Source organism: Ictidomys tridecemlineatus, chromosome 9, assembly GCF_052094955.1.
Source record: "Ictidomys tridecemlineatus isolate mIctTri1 chromosome 9, mIctTri1.hap1, whole genome shotgun sequence".
Classification (NCBI taxonomy): domain Eukaryota; kingdom Metazoa; phylum Chordata; class Mammalia; order Rodentia; family Sciuridae; genus Ictidomys; species Ictidomys tridecemlineatus.
In genome coordinates this window covers 128,304,199-128,326,209 of record NC_135485.1, presented here as the reverse complement: position 1 = coordinate 128,326,209, position 22,011 = coordinate 128,304,199, and the positions used below count along the sequence as shown (strand labels likewise).

The following is a 22,011-nucleotide window of genomic DNA, read 5'->3' as shown; positions in this document are numbered from 1 at the left end:
TCCCATTGAAACAGTCTCTTGTTAATAGTGTCTGAGCCTTCATATATTTAATTAACATTCAAAGGTGTATTTAAAGACTTGAGGTTGTTTTATGTGTTTGCTTTAAATGACGCAAGGACATTTCTGGGTACATACCAGTCCATTATTTAAGAATGCATTTCAGTTTCTTATGCCTTACTATTTCTTACACTTCTGTTAAGAAATCTTATCCAAAAGATCACTTCCAGTTTGTTTCATAATTTTATTTCGGTTTTTGCACTCGGCTCTCTACTAGAAGAGAGAAGGCCAGTTCTTACTACTCGAACCCTATGGCACCAAAGTGGCCACTGAACAAGAGTACTTGGATTGGCGCGCTCCGGCCCGCTCGGGCTTTTCGGTCCCCGCGAGCTGCCGTAGTAGAGGACAGCACTGATTGGCTGAGGCAGAAAAGTGCCGCTGCCTCGGCGGTTTCGGTTTTCGCTCGGATTGTCCGCGGAGGCCGGGTTCGTGGGGCGCGGGGAGTGAGAGTTCTGGATCCCGGCTTCTAGGTGAGCCCGGCGGCCTCGCGGGCCGAGGACGGGGTCGCGTGCAGCCCTGGGTCGGAGGCCCCAGTATTGTGTCGCGCCGGGCGGCGACTGCAGCGACCGGACCGGGCCGGGCCGCCCCGGAAAGGGCCTGGGGAGCGGGCCCCGGCGGCGCCCGGGGGTGTCGGGTCCCCGCGACGAGCCCCGCCGCGTTCTCTCCTGGGCGCCTGGTGTGGCCACGAGGTTTCTGGTTGGAGGAGCGGCGCGGTCCCGGCTGGCTCGGGGTTGGTTCCCGGGCCGCCCCGGTTGGGAACCCGGGGTATGGCGGGAAAGAGGACCCAAACCCAGGCCCAGCTTCGCCCGCTTCCCTGGGCTGCAGGGAGTTGCGGGGCCTGGGTCACTGTGCCTAGCCCCAGGAATTAAGAGCTCGTCTGGCCCATCCACCGAGTTGTCAAGTCAGGAGCCTCACGATTTTTTTTGCACGGTGTGAAGTCCTGTCACCTGGAGTTTTCTGTGTCCTTGTGCGCGTGTGCATAGGGTGTTTTATTTAGGGTGTCTAGGATTAAGATGGTGCGTTTCATGTTGGTGGTGACTTAATGTCCTCCTCACTCTTCTCCGTAGTAACTAATGCATGACTATTGTAGGAAAAAAAAATTGAAAATACAGTCTTTGGTAAAGAAAATAATATGCACGAAACCCCTCAACCTACACCCACTTTTTCTTTTGTATGTGCTAATTTCAACTTTAGCTAAGACTCTGCATATTTTTATCACTTAACAGTATATTTAGTTTTCCACTTTCATTGAAAAACCTTTCCTAAGTATCATCTCTGATTCCACTTCTTCTTTTGATTGGCTGGCTACTTTATCATTTCGTGGGTCCCATCAGTTATTCAGTTGTTTCCCTGACTGTGAGGCATTTGGATTGTTTTTGAGTTTTTGCTCCATTTCAGCGTCAGATAATACATTCAGATGATACTTTGATAAACTTTTTACCCCTCAACTGTACTGAAAATTATTTCCATGGAGTAAATTCTCAGAAGTTAAATCATCAGATGCTGTGTTCTAACAGAGTCTTTTTAAGGTCTTCATAAACATTGCCAATTTTTTTTTCAATCAAGTGTTAGTAGTTGATATCATTCAGGTATGACTGTATGGTATATTTCTTAACACATCAACTAGCAAAGCCTCTTTTTGCAATTTTATTATTAATAGTGATGCCTAGCGATTGTGCTTGCTAAAATTTTTTTGCAGGAATCTTCAGGAGAGAGAGGAGAGAGAGAGAGAGAGAAAGAGAGAGAGAGTGTGTGTGTGTGTGTGTGTGTGTGTGTGTGTGTGTGTCTGTGTGTGTATTAGTAGAGTTATGACATAGACTAATTGGATGTTAGAGCAGAAGAGACTTCAGTGGTCATCTAGCATAACTGCCTTATTTTGCAGATGAGGAACCTGGGGCCTGAGTGGTGGAGTGATGAGTTACCCAAGTCACACAGCTAATTAAATAGCAGAGATGGGATTAGAATTCAGGTTTCCTGCCTCCCAAGTGAGTACCCTTATCTGCATCAAGATGCTCTCTCACTAAATGTGGCATAGAAGAGAATTTTAATTTTACATCATCTGCATTATTCTTTCCTTCTAGAATTTTACCTAGTAACAGAGTTTAATTGTCTGAAGAGATTATAATACTGAAAAATGGGAAAGTGACCACTTCCATGGCTAGGACTAGAAACCCATTATTTAGAAAGGCAGTTCCCTTCAGGATTTTTTTCAGTTGCTTTCAGATTCTCTATACATTAGAATAAAATATTCCTAGTAAGCTATGCAGTTGTCCCTTAGTGTCTGAGAGGGATTGGTTCCAGGACACCTGCAGAACTAAAATCCATGCCTGTTCAAGTTCCTTATGTAAACATCATAGTATTTGTCTATAACCTATGTATATCCTCCCCTATAACTTTAAATCATTTCTGGATTACTTAACACAACGTAAATAGTTCTTTTGGATTGTTTAGGAAATAACGTCAAAAGTCATGTTGACTTTATATATAACCAGTATAGGTCTAACTGGATTTTTTTTTTTTTTTTTTTAGTATTGTGATCCATGAAAATCACACGATATGGAGAGCTAATTATTTTATAATCCATTAGTTGGCTAGGACATAATTATTGGTTCTCATTTCTTAGACTTCTTTTATTTTCTTTCTTTTTTTTTTGGAGAAAGGGTATCACTTATTACCCAGACTAGTCTCAAACTCATGGACTCAAGTGATCGTCCTGCCTCAGTGAATAGCTAGAACTATAGGCACACACTACAGTGCCTGGCTCAAAGATTTCTTTTAAACTCCTTTTTGCTTTAAGTCCAGAGAACAATGTTTTTTATTTTAGTTAGCAAGTTTTGTCAATTGACATTTTGGTCTAGATAAGCCTTTATTATGGAGGGCTTTCCTATGCATTGTAGGATATTTAGCAACATCTGTGTCCTCTATCTACCAGATACCACTAGCACCACCCTCAGACATGAGAATCTTCATTTTTTAAAAATATGTTTTTTTCAGTTGTTGATAGACCTTTATTTTATTTATTTATTTATATGTGCTGCTGAGAATCAAACTCAGTGCCTCACACATGTTAGGCAAGCGCTCTGCCACTGAGCCACAACCCCAGTCCATCCAGACATTTTTAAATGTCCCTGACAGTAGTGTGCAAAGTCACCCCTAGCTGAGAATCAGTGGATTATAAGAATGATCTGGGGAACTTGAAAAATTGTAAATTACAGTAATTTACAAGTAAGTAACTACCTTTTGCTTGAGGTAGGCTTCAGGACTCTGCATTTTTAACAAGCATCTCTGTAGACTTGGATGTCTCTCTTTCTTCAATAACACAGAAATTTTCCTATTTTCCCTTCTCTTTCTCTTACTTGGTGCTCAACAACAGAGACATTTCTAAATTGGTAACTGCTGAAGTACATAAATGATAGTTACTAGCCTCTGAACCTGTAGTTTGAGTGGTGGGGTTGGGGAGAGAATGAGACAGGGTTTTTGCTTGGCACTGGTCTTAGATGTCTCTTCCACAGACTCAGGCAGTCTGCTCAGGTAACCAGGATACCAAATGAGGAAGATGCCTTCTCTGTCCCTGAGCTGTTAGAATCTACTGTGGGAGATTGATTGGCAAATGGGAAAATGACAAAATGGCCTGAGAAGGGCAACTAGCTGAGAAGGGTGGTGACTGACAATGGAAAGAGGTGCTCTGAGGGGACTCTCTTGGCCCTTGGAGAGAGGAGACAGTAATCCTGTGCTTGGGGTGGAAGGACTGGTATGAATTCTTCAGAAAAGCAGGCACTCCTCTGTCTCAGTAGGGTGCTGTGTGGAGAGCTGTTCTCAGTGGGGCACCCTCCTCAGACTTTGACAGTTTTGTATGATGCTGCATTTAGTTTATAACATTACAACTTACGTTTCCATGCAAATTTTTGCTTTTCAGATTTTCTTTTTCCACCCTAAACTGTAAACACTAGGCATAAGTAAAGGTTTATAGGAAAACACTGCCAAGAATTAAGGACTTCCAGGTTTTCTGTTCAATAGCATAACTCAAAATCACATCAAATCTCTTTCCACTCAGCTATTATATTTCTTTGCAGGAAATTTACAGTACTTTGTCACTGGGTAATTTTCCCTCCTTGTTACTCTTATCCAATAAGATCTACATGTCTCCACGGCCATTCCACGGGTTTAATAGGGGAATCTTGGCGTATTCAAAAAGGCGACGGACAGCATGTACTTTTGAAAAGGTTTGAGCTTTGGGGGTCAAGGCTTGGTTCATCATCCACTTCACAGGGTTTCTGTGTGAATTGCTTACGAATCCATAAGCACATCATTGGATGAATGAAGTTTGATCCCTCTCCCCCTGATTCTTTTACCAAAAAAAGCAAACAAATAAAACCTCTACAGAGCAGTATGCAGATGTCCTCATACTCGATAGACCTTTCTGTGGCTTCTGACAGAAAGTACACTGCCTTTGACTTAATAGCCATTTATGAACATAGGTCATTTAAAACAAGCCTGAGTAGGAGTCAGGGGAGGGATAGGAGTCCTAGAAGGTGATGATGGCTTTAATTTTGAAGGGAGAAGTTTTACCAAGGTGACCCTGCAGAAAGGAGGTCTTTTTCCTCTTACGTGTTTATGGTTCAGGAGTCTTATCTCTTGCTTCAGAAATTGTCAGAACCGTTCTTTCTGCCTTATCCAATTTAAAAGATGAAAACTTAAAATTACTTGAGCCAAGTGATGGGAAAAATTGTGGTGTCAAGACCAATTTACTCATACAAAATGGATTTATGGGCAAGTCATTAAGTAACAGGGAGTACCAAGGAGGCCTAATGAAGACTAATGTAAAAGATATGGCTCTACTAAAGTGATGGATAAAATGTGTTTGAGGCAACCATAGTCTTTCCAAATAACTTTTAAAATATTATTTTTTTCAAGAGTTCTAACAGAATGTAGATATTCTAGGAAACAAATGAGAAGCTTGTTACCAGCCCCTCCTTTCATGTGGCTTATGGGTTTTTGAATGAGAAAAGACCTGTTTAAAAAAAAAAAAAAAGTAAATAATGTGAAAAAAGTAAATAGTTCCAGGTTGTATTACATACATCCCAAATGCCAAACCAAGACACCAAAACTGAGATGGCCTGCTCTCTTCCGCAGCTTAAAGCAGAAAGTGGAATCAGGCAATTCTGCTTAGAATCCTCCCTGTTCCCTGTCCTTGACGACAGTATTTCCCACGCTTGCCAGTTCATGCCAGTCTCCTAGGATTGTGCGAACAGACCCTGAGTCCTTCTCTAGAACCACCGATAGGAATCTTAAAGTGACTCAGAGGCTCAAGCTTATGATCCCCACAAACGAATGTAGCTGTGTCCTCCTTGCCTGTGTAGATGTGACCTTCAAATCCAAACCCACCATCCAGTCATCCAGTGCCTTTGCTGAGACTTCTCTCCTTTCAGCTGGTGCACTCCATTTCCCTCACACTCAGCTCAGGTGTTACCTCAGAAATCCTCTGATCTATCTTGCCTACTTCCTTCTCTATACATAAATATTCTACCCAATTGCATGCAGCCTTTGTAATAATCTCCATTGATTTTTTTTTTTTTTTTAACCTCCCTCTGGAGTATAACTCCAAGGGCCAAGGGCTGCGGTTGCATCTCCAGCCTGTGTGTCTGATACTTTGTTGCTGCTCCATGAGAGTTTCAGTGCTTGATGGCCTTCAGGAAGAGATTGATATTAACTGGACTAAAATTGAGGCTTAATGGAGGTGTTTCCTTTGGAGAGCTTAGAACATATCTGTGTTTTTGTTTGTTTGTTTGTTTGTTTTGTTTTTTATGATACAGAAAGTTAATGCCTTTAAGGGATAATGTCAAGCAACTGGTCATCTGGGTTTGTATTCTCTTCCAACATTAACTTTTAACTCTGCTTCTCACTTTTTGCTTTTCAAGTGTTTTTCATCCTAAATTGTAAATACTTAGGAATAGGTGAAATTACTAATAATTAATTAATCCCTTACACTTAAACCTGTGAACTAGGTTTTCCCATCACAGTGTATTTTCGTGTTTTTTTAAAATGCTAAATAGACAGCTGATCTTATCTCGATTTTGTACATGAAGAAACTGGCATAATGGGATTTGACATCTGCAATAGGAAATGATTCTAAGATTCATGAGATGAGATGAGATGAGTATCGTTGTTTAGCCATAAAACGGTAAATATGTGGGACATAAATAGATAGTTTATAGATGAATGAGAACATTTGTTTGTTTTTACTAAACTCATTAAAGGTACTGAATGTGTTACAGTATTTACTTTGTAATTTTTCTCTTTGCACTCAAAACACATAAATAAAATTGCTATGTGGTCTAAGTAGTTGTTGTTGTAATTTTAGTTATCTATTGAGGCTGTGCTGCTTTAAAAAAATGAGCTGGCAATTCAGTGGCAAAGTTGAATCTTGCTGAACAAAATAGTTACTTGATCATATTTTTAAAAAAATATTACCATCCTTGTAGGTGGGTACTGTGGATGGTCCAAATGATAGTTATTAAATTTGTATTTTATTTAACCTAGGTGTTGGCTTTTCCTGTTAAGAGAAAATTATTTTACCTAAAATGTGATCACTTATTTACTTATGACCCTTCAACAAGCGTTTGGATGATTCTTCTAGGTTCTCAGGTCCTAAGGTCACAGCTTCTGTGTGTGATGTATATTTGAATTTCTTGCACAGTGTTTGCATATGAGTATTTGTTGAACCAATGAAAACTGGTTTCTGGCATTTCAGCTTACCAAACTGCTTAGATACACAGATTCACTTTAAGAACATCTCAAACAATGATCCTGAACTCGAATCAGATCATTGGGTGATTTTACTGGAAGTAAAATGTTTGACTATTTTGATTGAAAACAAAAAACCAATTTGAGTAGTATACTCAGTTATTAGTTTTCAGTAACGATTATAATAATTATCCTCATAGGTACTGTTTAGACATCAGTTGTTCATAATGTGCCTTTGTATATAGAGAAGATTTTAAAATGAGACTAGTTAGAACTTGACTGTTTCATCATATTTTGGTTTTATCACATTAGAGGAAAATTATTTACTCTTTCAGTATCTTTATTTTCATCAGCAAAATGGGGATAGAAAGACCTTCTCCCTGAGGTTCCTGTAAAGATTAAATTTGATAGTGCTTTTAAAGATGTTGATAGAATGCTCAGCATAAAATATGTGTTCATTAAATGGTGAGTGTAGTAGTGGTTGTAATGGGTATGCTGTGTGTGAGATAGCAGTGACAGGTGACAAGGAGTAGCTGCTCTGTGAATACAGAGCGCTCTATTGAGGCCCTGCCATGAAACCATGTTGTGAGGACCTGCATGAAATAATGCATGTAAAACACTTGGCTTCATAGTAAGCACTGACAACTTGTTAGTGATCATGTAGTAGTAGCAGTGGAATAATACGTGGTCCTTAGCTACTCAGTTTCCTAGCTTCAAGGTTTTTTTGGTTGAATAATTAACTTTTGTCATTACATTTATTGCTTCCTTTCATATTTCTAATCAGGATTGTTAAAATGAGTCTGCGGAAGCAAACCCCTAGTGACTTCTTAAAGCAAATCATCGGACGGCCAGTTGTGGTAAAATTAAATTCTGGAGTGGATTATCGAGGTAATATTTTCATGTTTTATCCTCACTGGTGTAACTAAATAAGCCAATGTGACTTACTCAGGGTACCCAGTAGACCAAAAAAGCATTGATCATCAACATTTTTTATGTCCAGCTCTTTTTCTTCCTCTTTGTACCTCTGAGATGGTTCCTTTTAGAGAGAAAAATCTAACAGCAAAGTGTGTTCTTCTGACTTCCACTGTTAGTTGTGTGAACTCTGTCTCCTTTTGGAGATGATACATACCAAAGTTCCCTAGTGGGAGCCAGGGACTCACAGTCAACTCAGATAGGAATAACTGAGTAGTGAAGAACGCCTTCGTGCAGCAGCCTTTGTTTTTGCAGAAGTATTCCAGATTGGCAGGCGGCTGTTGAGCAGCATCATTTTATAGACTGACTTTCCCAATCATATGATGTGTGGGGTATTGGGTGGTGCCTTTCTGTTCTTGTAGAGCATACTCTTTAAGAGGCTCTGAAATTAACTTTGCTGAAGGAATGATACCAAATTTCATTTTAAAAAATTGCTAAACCCCAAATCTTGCAAAGTTAAGATACATGAAATTACTTAGAATATTTCACAAGTATAGATGATTAATTCATTAGCAAAGTTTTGTGGCCTTGGTCTCTTCTAGATAATTAATGATGGTAATCTCTTGAGCTTTCTCTTTTTGCACATGCAGACATCATTTTGTTGAGAACTTACTACATGTCAGTGTGTTGGTCTTTTTAACACATTTTCATTTTATCCGAACATGAATCCTTTGAGGTCTCTTTTGATTATACCCACATAGAAAGGGGGAGCTGGGACTCAAACTCAGGCTTAAGTCAGGAACCTTGTTAAGAAGGCACTGCTTTACTGCTTTTTCCCTTCCTTTGTTCTTTTTCTTTCTTTGTTTTTGTTTTGTTGCCTAGGCTGATCTTGAACTCCTGAGCTCAAGTGATCTTCCCATCTGAGCCTCCTGACTGTCTGGGACTACAGGCACATGACATGCCCAGCTTGCTTTATTTGTTGACATTAATGACTAATTTAATTTGATTTTTGTATTATAACTAGTGGATTTATACCAGTTACTGAGAAATTATAAAGTCTCTGTATATTGCTTTTCACCCATGGACTTATTGATGAGCCCTATGGAGGTAATAAAGTGATCAATAGATTTTTCAGGTTTGAGTATATTTGACTGTTGATTAGGGTGGGGACATTTTTGAAGACATTTTATTGAAGACATCAGTCTTCTTAACCTTGTTTCCTCTGTATTCTTTAAGGAAAATATTTATAAAGGTGTAATACATGTTTTAGTTTTACTTTTAGAAATTTAAAAACAAATAGAGCTAGGTACTGTTGCACACACCTGTAATCCCACAGATTTGGGAGGCTGAGGCAGAAAGAACACAAATCTGAGGCTAGCTTGGGCAACTTAGATCCTCTTTCAAAATAAAAAATTTAAAAAGGCTGGGGACATGTCAGTAGAAGAGCATCCATGCATTCAATCTCTAGTAATGAAAAAAAAAAAGAAAAGAAAGAAAGAATTTAAAAACAAATCATGGAGAAAAAGTAAAGAAAACAAAATCTCCTCAATTTCTACCATCCAGAGATAATCTGCCTTCCCAATTTTTATCTCTCTGTATATTATTTTACATAAATGGAAGCAACTGCACATGACCCTGATTTATTTATTTAACACATTTAGTTCTGTGACAGTATGGAAAAAATTCTAGAGGCTACATAGGAATCCCTCATGTGACTATACCAGTTTTGATTTTACTTGATTTCCTTTAATGACCACTGAGATTTATTTATCAAATTTTTGCCATTAAAAGCAACTGCTTTTTTAGCACATCTTGAGTGTGTAGTGTCTTTCTGGATAAATCTCCTAGGCTGGGATTTTTGAGTTTGCCAGGTGGCTGGTCCTCCGTTAGGTCCCACATTTTTTCTTCTCTATGTTCTCAGAGCCTTTATGAGCTTTTGTTTTTCTTTTCCAATCTAAGTAGCAGCAAGTGATATTTAATTTTGTTTGTATTTTCTTTGTTTATTAACAAGACCAAACAGCCTTTTGCATGGGAAATAACCATACATTTTTCTTCATTTATGATTGTCTGTCCATGATCTCTGTGTTCTTAAAGCAAAATATTTTACACTATGTAGGGGGCCTTACTAAAAGAATGTGCTTATTATTTAACCACAAATAATTAAAAAAAAAAAAAGCCTGATGTAGTGACGCACTCCTGTAATCTAGTGACTCAGGAGGCTGAGGTGGGAGGATCGATCACAAGTTTAAGGCTGGCCTCAGCAACTTAGCAAGACCTTGTCTCAAAATTAAATAAATAAATAAGACTAGGGATGAAACTCAGGGGCAAAGTGCCCCTGGGTTCAATCTCCAGTACCCCCCCCCAAAAAAAAATCGTAACTTTCTGACAGAGTTTCTTTCGCTTTAATGTTGAAGAAAACATTGTTTCCTATTATTTTGTAGTACTTTTTAATCTCCTGGAGAAGGAAGGGGACTATAACTCTAACCTCCTGAGCAGGTTTTTTTGTTTGTTTGTTTTTTAACTTTTGCTTCGAAAATAGATACTCCCATTAGAAGTAAACCTTGCATCTTGAAATAATCATTTTGTTTAGCTTTTATTCATAGTTGCATATCATATCTTAGACATTTCCTGCTCATTTAGGATTGTGATTTGGATGTAATCTAGTCCAGCAGGAACCAGACTGCAAAGTTGTGTCTTAAGCTTTCTTTTGCTGGGAAATAATTGTTCTTAATAGTTCACAGTCCATTCTGGTTCTTTGAAAGTTTACAGCCTCTCTCCGAATTCCCTTAGGTTAATGTCTGTGCTCTCGTTACACACACACAATTTTGAAAAGAAACTTTTTTGTGTGGAGGATAATGGGGGCAGAAGCAGAGAGTGAGGTGCATATTAATGAAGTTAAGACTTTAAATGAAACTGTTGACTTGGTTAATCAAATTGAATCTGTAGTGTGTGGTTTTGCTTTATTTTCTTTCTTTCTTTCTTTTTTTTCCCTAGAAAATAGCACTTTAAATTAGATGCTGAGAGTTAGAGGCTTACAGATTTTCAGCCTTTGAAAACAAATCATCTGGTCAAATTTTGCAAAATTTATACTGTCTTAACACAATTAAAGTGATTCACTCACACTGTTTCCTTGAAAGCTCCCTAGAATGTTTTTAGCTGTTTTTCTCTTATTAGTTTTGATTTGAAAATATTATAACTGTAACAAAACAGAATGGGATGTGTTATAATGCAATATGTTGCCCTGTATTCTCAAGCTGCTCTTCAGTGTGAGTCACAGCTTTGAGATGTTCTTTCAGGAGCACCTGCTGTCTCCTCTTCTATTATTTTAACAGATTGTGGAGACTTCCTCTTAACCCTGGAGTACATTCATCTGCTGCAGTAGATGTTGTGAAAGAGTGAAATAAATCTGCCAGACCCGTATTTCACTTAGTGGCTAAAGTAAGAAATGCCACTGGAACCGAGGATCATTTGTCCATGCATAATTGCCCACTCCTTTCTTTGGCGTCCAGAGAATGGCATTTTAGTTGGAATATTCTTATTCTGTTACTTTTGTGAAGGCTTTTAAAGTTGCTGTGGTGATCATGCATTCCAGGAGGGAAGTGACAGTTTGTTGCTTGTCCTGTAGTGGTGATGTGTGACCATGTTCACATTATGCACTTCCTAGCCTTCGTTCAGAGTGCCATAGAATAAAGGCTTGTTTTGTGATTAAGTCTATTGGGTTTTGTTATCAGTGTGGATTTTTATATTATGCATTTAAGGACTATTGAATAAAGAAATTGTCAGTTCTAAGATATGCCCTATAATTTTCAACTCTTACTTACTTTGTATATCTTGTTTTTGACTCGTTCTGTCTCTAGGGGTCTTAGCTTGCCTGGATGGCTACATGAACATAGCCCTGGAGCAGACAGAAGAATATGTTAATGGACAGCTGAAGAATAAGTATGGGGATGCATTTATCCGAGGAAACAATGGTAATATTTCTTCACTCTACAGTTCTACAGCATTTGAAATAAGCCTTTTATTTCAAATGTTTATAATCAGGAGTACTAGGGGGTTTTCTAGATCATTTGAAGGTTGAGTTTTAGATTTTTTTTTTTTCTTTTTAAATGATTGTGAGTCTTGGATTTTCAGTGTTGCCAGTTCTTTTTTTAGGTGCATCATGGAATTGTGGAACTAGAAATTCTTTTCTCCCTCTCTTGCTGATGAGGGATGTTGGTATACTGACCCGGAACCCCATTCTCTCCCATATATTTATATTCCCCCAACACATATTCTTGCTTCTCACAGTCTGGAAGTTGGAGCTGTAAGAACGGGTGCTGTTTCCCTGCTCTGTTGAGTTTACATAATTTGGTGCTTAGCTTATCCTATTTGACCTTTTTCTATAAAGCATTCACATGCTTTTTGTAGAGGTTTGTACCTTAAGTCGGGCAAAAATGGAAAAATAGGAAATATGGTACTGAAGTACTCAGCTTTTTAATTGCTAATATATTGCTATGATTACTATGGTTATTTTTAAGTACTTCATTTCAAAACACAAGTTAACTTATCCAGTGAAGTCATGTTTGAATTTTTGGCAGGAAGTGGAAGAAATTGAATTATGGCATTTATCCCTTGACCAAATCCCACATTTTGGTCCTGTTCCCCAAATGGAGCTCTCAGGTTCTTTAGTTCAGATTTTTTTCTTGATTTCTTTGCTTCTTGGCAAGGAGATCTTTGCCTCCCTTAGCAGTTGGATCTCTGTGCTATGGGTGAAATTTCCTGAGTCGTATAGTAGATACTCTAGCCTCTATCTTTGCAGGACCACATTTCTGCATCATGTCTTTATATACATGCTTTGATGCTTCCAGGGTGTAGAATTTCTTCTCCTATTTTTCGTGTTCTTTTTACTAAGAAGTGTTATGATCTTGCCTTAAGACAGCTGATAGCAACAGTCCATGGGACGTTCTGTGAGTGATGACAGGTGGAGCCTTTCACTTGCTCCTCGTACCTAAGACTTGTCCAGTTTCCCCAGAGGTGTTTTTGTGGCATTCAGTGCTTGCCTTCATATGGCCTTTTCTATAATGCAGTTGTTATCTTTGGATTACCTCTTCAGCTCCTAAGAAGAATCCTGACTTAATTGATGAATCTGAGCTGTTTTCTTTGGCCAAGACATCCATTAATGTTCACTTTGAACAAACCTGTCAGAATCTGAATACTCATGGTGGGGATTAGGGAAGGAATGTACCTCTGGTGACAGCTTGGCCAGTGACCCATCATCCAGTTTTGTCTTATTCTCACATACGACATACCCCACTGAGTTCTGTTTGGTGGTCATGACAAGACTAGCAAAGCAAAACTGGATAATACCAAAGGTTGAGTCTCTGTCAGGTAACTCAGACTAAGGACTTTGATGCCTGGAAAAGCAACAACAACAACAAAAACTCAGCTTTTGTTGATCCTGGTGCAATTGAAAAGGTGAGCAGCAGGTTTACAATTATGTTGGAGAGATGGGTAAAAACACTATTCCTAATCTGAAATCTAGCCTGGTAGATTTACTTTGATAATAAAAGTACCATTATTGTACTTTTAATGATAGAGTAGTCTCATATCAACGCCTGGCAAAAGGCAGTATCTCTGGATTATGTGACTCCTGCTGAGGGGATCTGCATAGTTACTAATGAACAAGTCTTATAGTTAAGGGACTTTCCTGTTTATCATTCTGGCCACAATTTGTGAAGTCAATCAGTGGATGGAAAAGATTAGTTGCAGTCATATAAGAAATCAAACCCAGGTCTAGACTCATAAAACAAGTTGTGTAGTTGTTCCTGAATTAATTGTATGTTGTGAGCATTCCTTTTAAATTTGCAGAGGTGTCAAGCCAAAATTTGCTTTTAAAACTTGCTATTACGATACTTAACAGCAGTTGCTAAATATTTATTTTTGTCTTTTCAGTGTTATACATAAGTACGCAGAAGAGAAGGATGTGAAGACACCAAGGAGCAGTTCTTTTCATAGTTGGATGTATTTTTTAATGAAAGTTTTTCTATTTTTGATTCTTTTGTGCTATAAGTTATCCTGATTTCATAGTAGTTGGTGACTTTTCACTGACATGTGAGTAAGATAAATGTATAAAGTTGTGGATTGACTTGTAAAGAGTTTTCACATTTAAGTTTCAGTCATTTTCTTTTACCTCTGTGTCAGTGTATAGAATGCTATAATAATTAAAAACAAGAGATAAAGTCTGTTTTTTCCTACAAGGTTATTAAATGTCATGTCATTCGCCTTGCCTTATTTATTCAGCAGACTACAGTGGTGCGTGTATGGGTATATAATTAAAACATTCCAGAGATTTCCTCCTTTATCCTCTCCCCTTCTACTCACATACAAGATACTTGGGTGAAAAATGTTCAACAAAGGCATCCAGTTTCCCTTGGAGACTATAAAAAGGGGCCATGAGGTCAGAAGTTCAGCTGCTGATTCAGTCACCTAGATAGAAAATAGCATGGGGGTTCTAACAGTGGCACTTCCACAGACTGAGTGGAAATCCCAGTTGAGTTGGGAGAGAAATTCTAAAGAATTAACCATATGCCAGTTGGGCAAAAACCTTCCTGTCAGCAGTCACCCTGTGACTCCGCCTGTGCAATTAGACCTTTTAGGTTTCCTTGCTCCTTTTAGGAGTGTAACATCAGTGTTAATCAGTTCGTGGCCACAGGAGAGAAAGAGCCATTCCGTGCAACTCAGTCATTTGTATGAAAGCAAAACCCAGGGCTCATAAACTCATTCAAGTTCCAGTTGCTAAGCTGTGATTGGGAAAGAATTTCTTCTAACTTGCTTAGCCATTGGCTTTGGGGAAAACTTTCTTTAAAATCAGAGCTGTGTTCAAGGGTGAAGTTGTCCCAGATAGGAACCCCAGGCTTTCACATCGCCTGGCAAAAGGCAGTATCTCTGGATTATGTGACTCCTGCTGAGGGCATCTGCACAATTACTAATGAGCTTCCCCCCACCCTGCTGTATTCTGAATAGTTCCACTCTGTCTCTAGTAATAATAAATATATCTGGTGCTGTGGTTGAATGGACGCCAGATAGTTGTGTGAGCGTGCATCCCTCCCTGCCCAGTCTCAGCAGCATCCCTGTTTGGAGCTGAGGTGCAATTTGAAACAGTTGCAGGGCTGAAGGATGTGGGAGTGTGAGGGGAGAAGGTGGGAAGGAGTGCTGGCTCTGGAGGGACATGTGTGGCATTTGTGCCATTTTATTTTGAAGATCAGAGAATAATTGGAAACATTTTTTTTTAAATTAATAACTCAGGAAAGGTGAACAGAAACATTTCACCAGGTTTTCCTGTGTGTACACGGAAAATAAAACACTTTATACTTTGCTTCAATAATTTATCACTTCTTGACAGGGGCTTGAAAAGAGTCCAGTTTGTAAGTACAAATCACCAATTTGCTCTTTTATAAATGACTTCTTTTAAGGAGAAAATGGATGTCCCTCCACGTGGAGGACACATGTTCTCATTTGTTTTGTAGAGTATGTGGGCCAGCCAAGTGACTGTCCCTTCACTCACATCAGCCACCTCTAAAAGCAATTCCATTGTTATCTCCCACCAATCTAGCATCCTATTTTTGCTAACTTCTTTCCTGACCTCCCCTTCAGTATATGAGTCTTTATTTTCCCCTTGCCATCTCTCCAGTTTAATAGCTCTGTGGTAAAGTAGTGTTTTCATCCATGGAACTACTTTTAATCAAGATTGACTTTGGGAAATGCTACCATTTTTATGGTAATAAAGGCTGCATTATGCACTTGGACCAGCGCAAGCTGTCTCCCAGGTATACCTTCAAGTACTAGAACTGTGAAACAAAGTACAAATGCCAAAATTACTTTTTTCTTAACTGTAGTCTCCTAGAGGTCAGTGAATGATTTCCAATTGCAGCAAAGCAAAGACATTTGTTCTAGGTTGAAGAATTTTTCACTTGACTAAATATGTTCTCCCTGTCTCTGTGCCCCCTACCCCCCCTCAAACCCTAGTTGCCACACTTCTCCTGGGCTGTGACAAAACAGAATGTTTAGTGAGAAACAAAATTGTGTTTGATTTTTAGACTATCTGACTTCACATTCTGTTTTGGTCTTTGAGCTATTCCTTGGCTAATCTTCCAACAAGTTGAATTGATTCTTATTTCAAAACTGTTTATCCCAAAACAGAGCTGTTGACAAGTACAAATACAGATGGCAGACATGTGGTCTGATTTTCATGTTCTCCATCTCAGCATTCAGGGAGGGAATGTTACTGAGAGATGGTTTACATCTTGAGCCTCTTGTTTGAGTCAATATGTAGTGCATGCTAGGAGTTTTCTAATTATGTGGCAAATAGTAACAAATGCTTAAGGGATTCCTTAAGGCCTGGAAACACAGTAGCATCCACTTGGTGTGTAAGGCTTGTCACCCTGGAGGCTGTGGTAATCTACATGTTAAGCACAGAAGCAACCTCAAGAGGGGAATGGGCTCTGATAAGCACACTGACTCTCTGGTGACCTCAGTACAGTGTTCCAACCTGAGGATCCAGACTTTTCCTGACTGTGGTCTGACAACACCTTTATTGTTGCACTGACCTTTGTCCTTAAAGCAAATGACCCTCGAGAGTATTGGCTCACACTTGTATTCCAAGGCAGATTACAGCCCACACAATGACCTTGCAATTCACAGCCAAATTGCTTCAACCCTTGTTCTTCCACAAAAAGAAATTGTTGATGAAAGAGAGACAACGTGCAATTCTTCTCTCTTCCAACCTTGTTTCAGGAGGCTTGGTGCTCGGCAACATGCCGCTGACTGCCCTTAGTGAGGTTGCCCTGATGGTTGTTGAACTAGACTCCTAAGAGGTGCAGTGTTAGCCATGACCTCTCTGGAGTCTGAATATCCAGTAGCTACTTTAGTTCCAGTAGCTGCTGCCTGTTGGTACATGGCAGTGCAACCGTGAGTGTCGCTGATGTTGACAGATCAGTTGACTCACCACTGGAGCCAGTTATCCAAAGGGGCAAGACTAGGAGTGGAGCCGATCCACTCCACATGGGAGAGAACAGTGGAGATAGCCCTGACCATTCCTTGCTCTGTTCCTTCCTTTAGAAGGTAGGGGAGGTGGCCAGCAAGTAGGGATTTGAGTGGCAGAAATCAGTTTAGCATTTAATGAACAACAGCTGTAGGCAGACACTGCTGTGCCTCATGGGGATAGAAAAGTAAGTATGACATTGTTCACATCCTTCACGTACAATGAAGCAATAGAGTTTCCATTCTAGGTTTACATATTTATGTGGGAAAGTGGTCCTACATGTAATTGGACCAAAACAGACTTCTTTTTAAAATCTGAATACTTCCAATTTGATCACCTTAACTGTATGTTTCTATCTTAAAATTCTAGATAAATTCAGGACTGGATAATTTTGAAATCTAATTATTTCCATCTATTTATGCAGGCCCATGTGGTTCAGCTCTTATTTTTAACTCTCTTTCTCCCCATCTAGCACAAGCCAGATTTTCTATGGTTAAACTGAACAGTCACAATGGATGTTATTGTATTTGAAGATCAGTTTTGATACATCTGCAGTATTGAACATTCTCCTTATATTCTTAATAATTTCAGAGTTATGGCAGATAGAAAGATGGACATATTCTAGAACTTCATAAAATCACAAAACCCTGAAATAGTGGGGATAGACCAGTTTTCAAGGCCTACTTTCCAAAACTGTTAAAATCCCTATGAACTCCATGTATTCTGGGCTTTAATGGAATGGATGCTGATCATTGTGGCAAAATATTATACCTATAATTGGATTAAAGGCAAGACCAATTTGTGAAAAATTAACATAATTTTAGAGAAACGGTTTTATTACCATCAAGTACATACAGTATTTCAAACCACTATTCAGGACTTACATCCAATAGAAGCCCTATTAAAAAAACTGCAAATTTTGTAATATGTATAGTTGATTAGATGTCACTGCGACACAGGACAACCTGCCCCCCACACCAAATGGTGTTAAAATATTCAAATCTCAGTGGTTTGAAACAACACAATTCTCATTCATGCTCCATATACACAGAGACCTGATGTTTTCACCATCTCAGTGCAAGGTTTTGGTATTGCTGCCACAGTGGGAGCACATAAAGAATTACTCCGGGACCCTTAAGTGCTTTGGCTTAGAAGCGACACCTGAATATCCAAAGCAAGTTTCAGGGCCAGTGTTAAATTTTGAGCTTTTAGGAAAGTACAATCCTATGGATTCAGGAGGAAAAAAAACCAGAAGTGTTGGTACACATTGGTAATACCTATCTCAGTGTCTGCTTCTCCAGAGAAACAGGACTGATGGGATGGATATGGGGAGGGATGTATGTTAAGAGACTGTCTCATGCAACTGTGGAGGCTTGACAAGTCCAGCATGGGCAAGGTAGGGTTGCAGTTTGGATCTCTGGCTGTCTGCTAAGAATGTCCTCTTCCTCCCAGAAATGCAGTGTTTTCCTGTTAAGGTCTTCAACTGATTGGATGTGTCCTACCTGCAAGATGGAAAGTAATCTGCTTCACTCACATTCAAAATCTACTCATTGAACTGTATTGTCATCTAGAAAGTACCCTCACAGCAGCATCTGGACTGATGTTTGACCAAATATCCGGGTGCAGTGGCCTAGTCAAGTTGATATAAAATTAACCATCCTGATGTGGTACCGTGTCCTTTGCCTTCTAGATGTTCTTAATCATCCTTCATGAAGCATACAGAGTAATAAAAATTGCTTTGAGATTTTTATGCCTTTTTGTTAAGACTGGGGTCAAGAGACTTGTGTTCCTGGTGTCTTAATCACTTCATTAGACCAAAGAAAAAGAGTGACTGATTTTTTCATAGTTTGAAAAACTAGGACTGAATAGATTTGTTTGGGTCTGATTTTGTTGTTCCCAGGTTAACTTACAAATTCCCAATTATTATGTTTCTAGATTTAAAAGAAAATGCGAAATTTAAGAACAATCTTTCCATAGATCAGGTAAACATTGTCCCAAGCCAATCAAATATGTCAGCTAGCTCTATACTGTGGAGAGATGATCACACAGCTTTTGGTGTACATCAGCACCATGCTCTGTGTAAGATGGGTCTCAGGGCTGGCATGTAGCTCAGTGGTAGAGTGCTATACCTAGCTTACATGAGGCTCTGGGTTCAATCCCCAGTACCGATGTGTTTCAATGGCAGGTTGTACATCACATCCAAAACTTGGCTTTTTGATACATTAGGTGTACGTGGCTTATGTTTCAGTAAATGCATGACCTTCTATGAGTATCTTCATCCTGAGAAAGTGCATGTGCCACCTGTCTTGTTCAAAGATGTGCCCTTAGTAGGACCTGATGTTCTCTTTGCTTTGCTTCCTTTTCCCAATGGCACCTCTTTGGCCGAGCCTGCCTCATAGCCCCTTCCTGAGCCTTGGCACTAGCACAGGTGCAGAAGTTTCCCAGGGATCTCCCCACACAGGTGCAGTAGAGGAACCACTCGGAGGTCAACCCCACCACCCTGATTCATTAGCCATCTGAGCGAGTCCCCATGTTCCCCCAACATGGTTACTGAGCAAGGTAGTCCTCTTTCAGATGAGGAAACCTGAGGCAAAGAGGTTAAGTGACTTGCCCTTAGTCACTTGGGAAGTTCCTGCAACTAGAATAATCACTTTCTGCTATTTGGTCAAGTGCTTAAGTGCTGGCCTCCTATATTCCTTCTTCTAGCATGCATTTAATCAATAAATCAATTTCCTCTCCTCCTGTTCATCCTCCTAGTAGTGCAAGGAAGAAGGTCGCATAATGTGTGCATAGACTGCTGTCCTCCACGTTCCAAGATGATGTTGGTGACAGTGATTTGTTATCACTCTGCTCTAGTGTGACAGGAAAGATCAATAAGCAGCCAATAGCCCTGTCTTTGATGGCCAAGGTACAAAACTGCCCCTGGACTCAGGTCTGCAGGCACTGTGTGCAAAGACTTGCATTTTTTTTTGAGATGATTATCTCTAAGAATCTTTTGTCCCCCCCCGGCCCCCCAAGTCCCCTGAATCCTAATTACTACTCAGCAGGCCATTTCCCAGCAGTACCAGGCCAGTCCTCATGTCAGAAGCTGTGCATCTTCAGGCCCAGGAAGTGCATGAGAGAAATGAAGGCAGGCTGTGAGTGAATCGGAATCCCTTCTCCCGGCCCAACTCCATCCGGCTCAATCCATGTTGCAGTCTCATTTGTCAGATGTTTAATAACAACTGAAGTAAGTGGGTGCCTCTTCCCCAGAGAGACATTATGTGAATTATGACTTGAATCTTAAATGTCTCCCAGAAACCCTGGCACCATCAGGGGGAGGTGGTGGACCCTGTAGGAGCTGGGCCCCAGTGGAGGGGGGCGTGTCCGTGAAGGGGCTATTGGGACATGGGTGCCTCCCTCTCTTTCTCTTTGCTTCCTGTCCACCATGGGTAGTAGTAGTGGTGGTGGTGGTGGCAGCAGCAGCTGCCCAAACCCCAAATGTTCTGAGACTTCTCAAAATAAATTGAACAATAAAGAGACAGACCCACCTGTGAGTGAGAGTAGCATGGTGTGAACTGCTCTGTGTCATATTTTTTTCTTTATTGTTCAAAAACAATGATCTCCAGCTGAAAACATTTCTAGGAGAGAACAGAAGCCACCAAACCACAGAAGACCTGCTCCTCTAGTCTAACCCTGGTCTCTGACGGCACTGAATTACATCTCAACGCACACAGCAACTTGCCAGTGATGCAGGAAGCACAGGAGCCTATGAGAGACTGAAGAAAATGAGACTGGTCAGATGTCCTGCTTAAAACCAGAAGGAAAAAGCAGGGAAACAGCAGACCATAGAGCTTAATGTAAGACCTTGAAATACTCAAAAGAATAGAGATTTTAAAAAACAATATGGTGTGATTTTTAGAAACCAGTTTGTGTTTGCTTAAAGAAGGCGTGTCAAGACCATGGGATATTCAATAGGTTTGGTTTCTAGAGGAGAGGAGCCTCACCATGGTAACCTCATCACCATCAGCTTCACCTCCTTTGACCCTTAGCACCAGCCATTCAAGGTCATGGGCATGGCCTCTCAAAAACCACATTGAAAAAAGTTTCTCAACTTGGTGCACAAAAATGAAATAGAGTTGTTTGTTAGTGTGATCGAGGGATTTGTAACTGCTGGGGGTGGGGTAATGTCAAGTAATAAAGGGTTTTTCACATGACTAGTATATAGTTGGGGACAGATGATCCTGGAAGCAGTAGAACAAGTTTCTTCACCTCTCTTGCTTCTATATCCTCATCTGAAAATGGAAGAAGACCTATTAACAAATAGAATAGGTCTTATGCCATCTATATTGCAGGGGTTTTGTGAAGTTTAAACTAAAGACAAATAAATAGAAAAGAATCGAATGCATAGTAATTATTTGCATTAGTGTGTTAAACTAACTCCTTCCTACCTACCTTCCTTCCTTCCTTCCTTCCTTCCTTCCTTCCTTCCTTCCTTCCTTCCTTCCTTCCTTCCTTCCTTCCTTTCTTTCTTTGGATGAACCCAGGAGCACTCAACCACTGAGCCACATCCCCAGCCCTTTATAAAAAAAAAATTATTTTTTAATTGTAGGTGGACACATACCACTTTTTGTTTTTATTTTTTATTTTTACGTGGTGCTGAGGATCAAACCCAGTGCCTCATGTGTGCTAGGCGAGCGCTCTACCACTGAGCCCCAGCCCCAGCCCCTCAGCCCTTTTTATTTTTTGAGACAGGGTCTTGCTAAGTTGCTTAGGGCCTTGCTAAGTTGCTGAGACTGCCTTTGAACTTGGATCCTCCTGCCTCAGCCTCCCGAGCTGCTGGAATTATAAATGTGTGCCACCACACCCATCTAGTGTGTCAAACTTTTGCCGTGGTGTGTGTGCCCATGATGATACAAAATATATTTTCTTATATAGGGCTATGGTCCAAAATTTTGAAAGCCATGGCAACGGTCAGTTCTTCAATACGTTTCTTTCATCGCTCCATTAGAGATACTATCTACATGAAAATCTGAACATGACTGCTTTGTCTTTGCTCAAGTCCGAATTGCAGGAAGATATTTGTTTTGAAGATTGAACTTACATGTGTCGTGCTTTACTTGAACACATTGCTTGTGCCTCTGGCTGGCTGCACACTGGCTGTGTGATTTTTCTGAAATCATTTTACATCTTTCATCTGAATGTGCCTATCTATCAAAATGGAAATATTAATAATAACAAAACAACAAAACTTTCCAAACCTATTGTGAGGATAAGATCAATTCTTTAAAAGAGAAGGC

The 22,011-nt window shown here is 39.9% G+C and overlaps 1 protein-coding gene across 2 annotated transcripts; it reads left to right on the top strand.

The window, feature by feature from the left end:
• The first annotated feature begins 379 nt into the window (after positions 1-379).
• On the top strand, positions 380-13,972 carry Lsm6 (LSM6 homolog, U6 small nuclear RNA and mRNA degradation associated). Of its 2 annotated transcripts, XM_013359673.4 has the most exons (5): positions 388-527; positions 1,940-2,042; positions 7,586-7,689; positions 11,571-11,684; positions 13,645-13,972. In XM_013359673.4, the coding sequence occupies exons 3-5, from the start codon at positions 7,596-7,598 to the stop codon at positions 13,677-13,679; spliced, it is 243 nt and encodes an 80-aa protein (XP_013215127.1). In that variant the 5' UTR covers positions 388-527; positions 1,940-2,042; positions 7,586-7,595; the 3' UTR covers positions 13,680-13,972. The 2 variants fall into 2 exon arrangements, with proteins under 2 accessions (XP_005327601.1, XP_013215127.1); XM_005327544.5 differs by lacking the exon at positions 1,940-2,042 and having other exon boundaries at positions 380-527.
• Positions 13,973-22,011: the final 8,039 nt, after the last annotated feature.

Bases quoted from the DNA above. Each gene is read 5' to 3' on its own strand.
- Lsm6 (XM_005327544.5), top strand. From the start codon at position 7,596: ATGAGTCTGCGGAAGCAAACCCCTAGTGACTTCTTAAAGCAAATCATC. The intron at 7,690-11,570 runs GTAATATTTTCA...TTCTGTCTCTAG, and splicing joins TTCTGGAGTGGATTATCGAG to GGGTCTTAGCTTGCCTGGAT. The intron at 11,685-13,644 runs GTAATATTTCTT...TTGTCTTTTCAG, and splicing joins ATTTATCCGAGGAAACAATG to TGTTATACATAAGTACGCAG.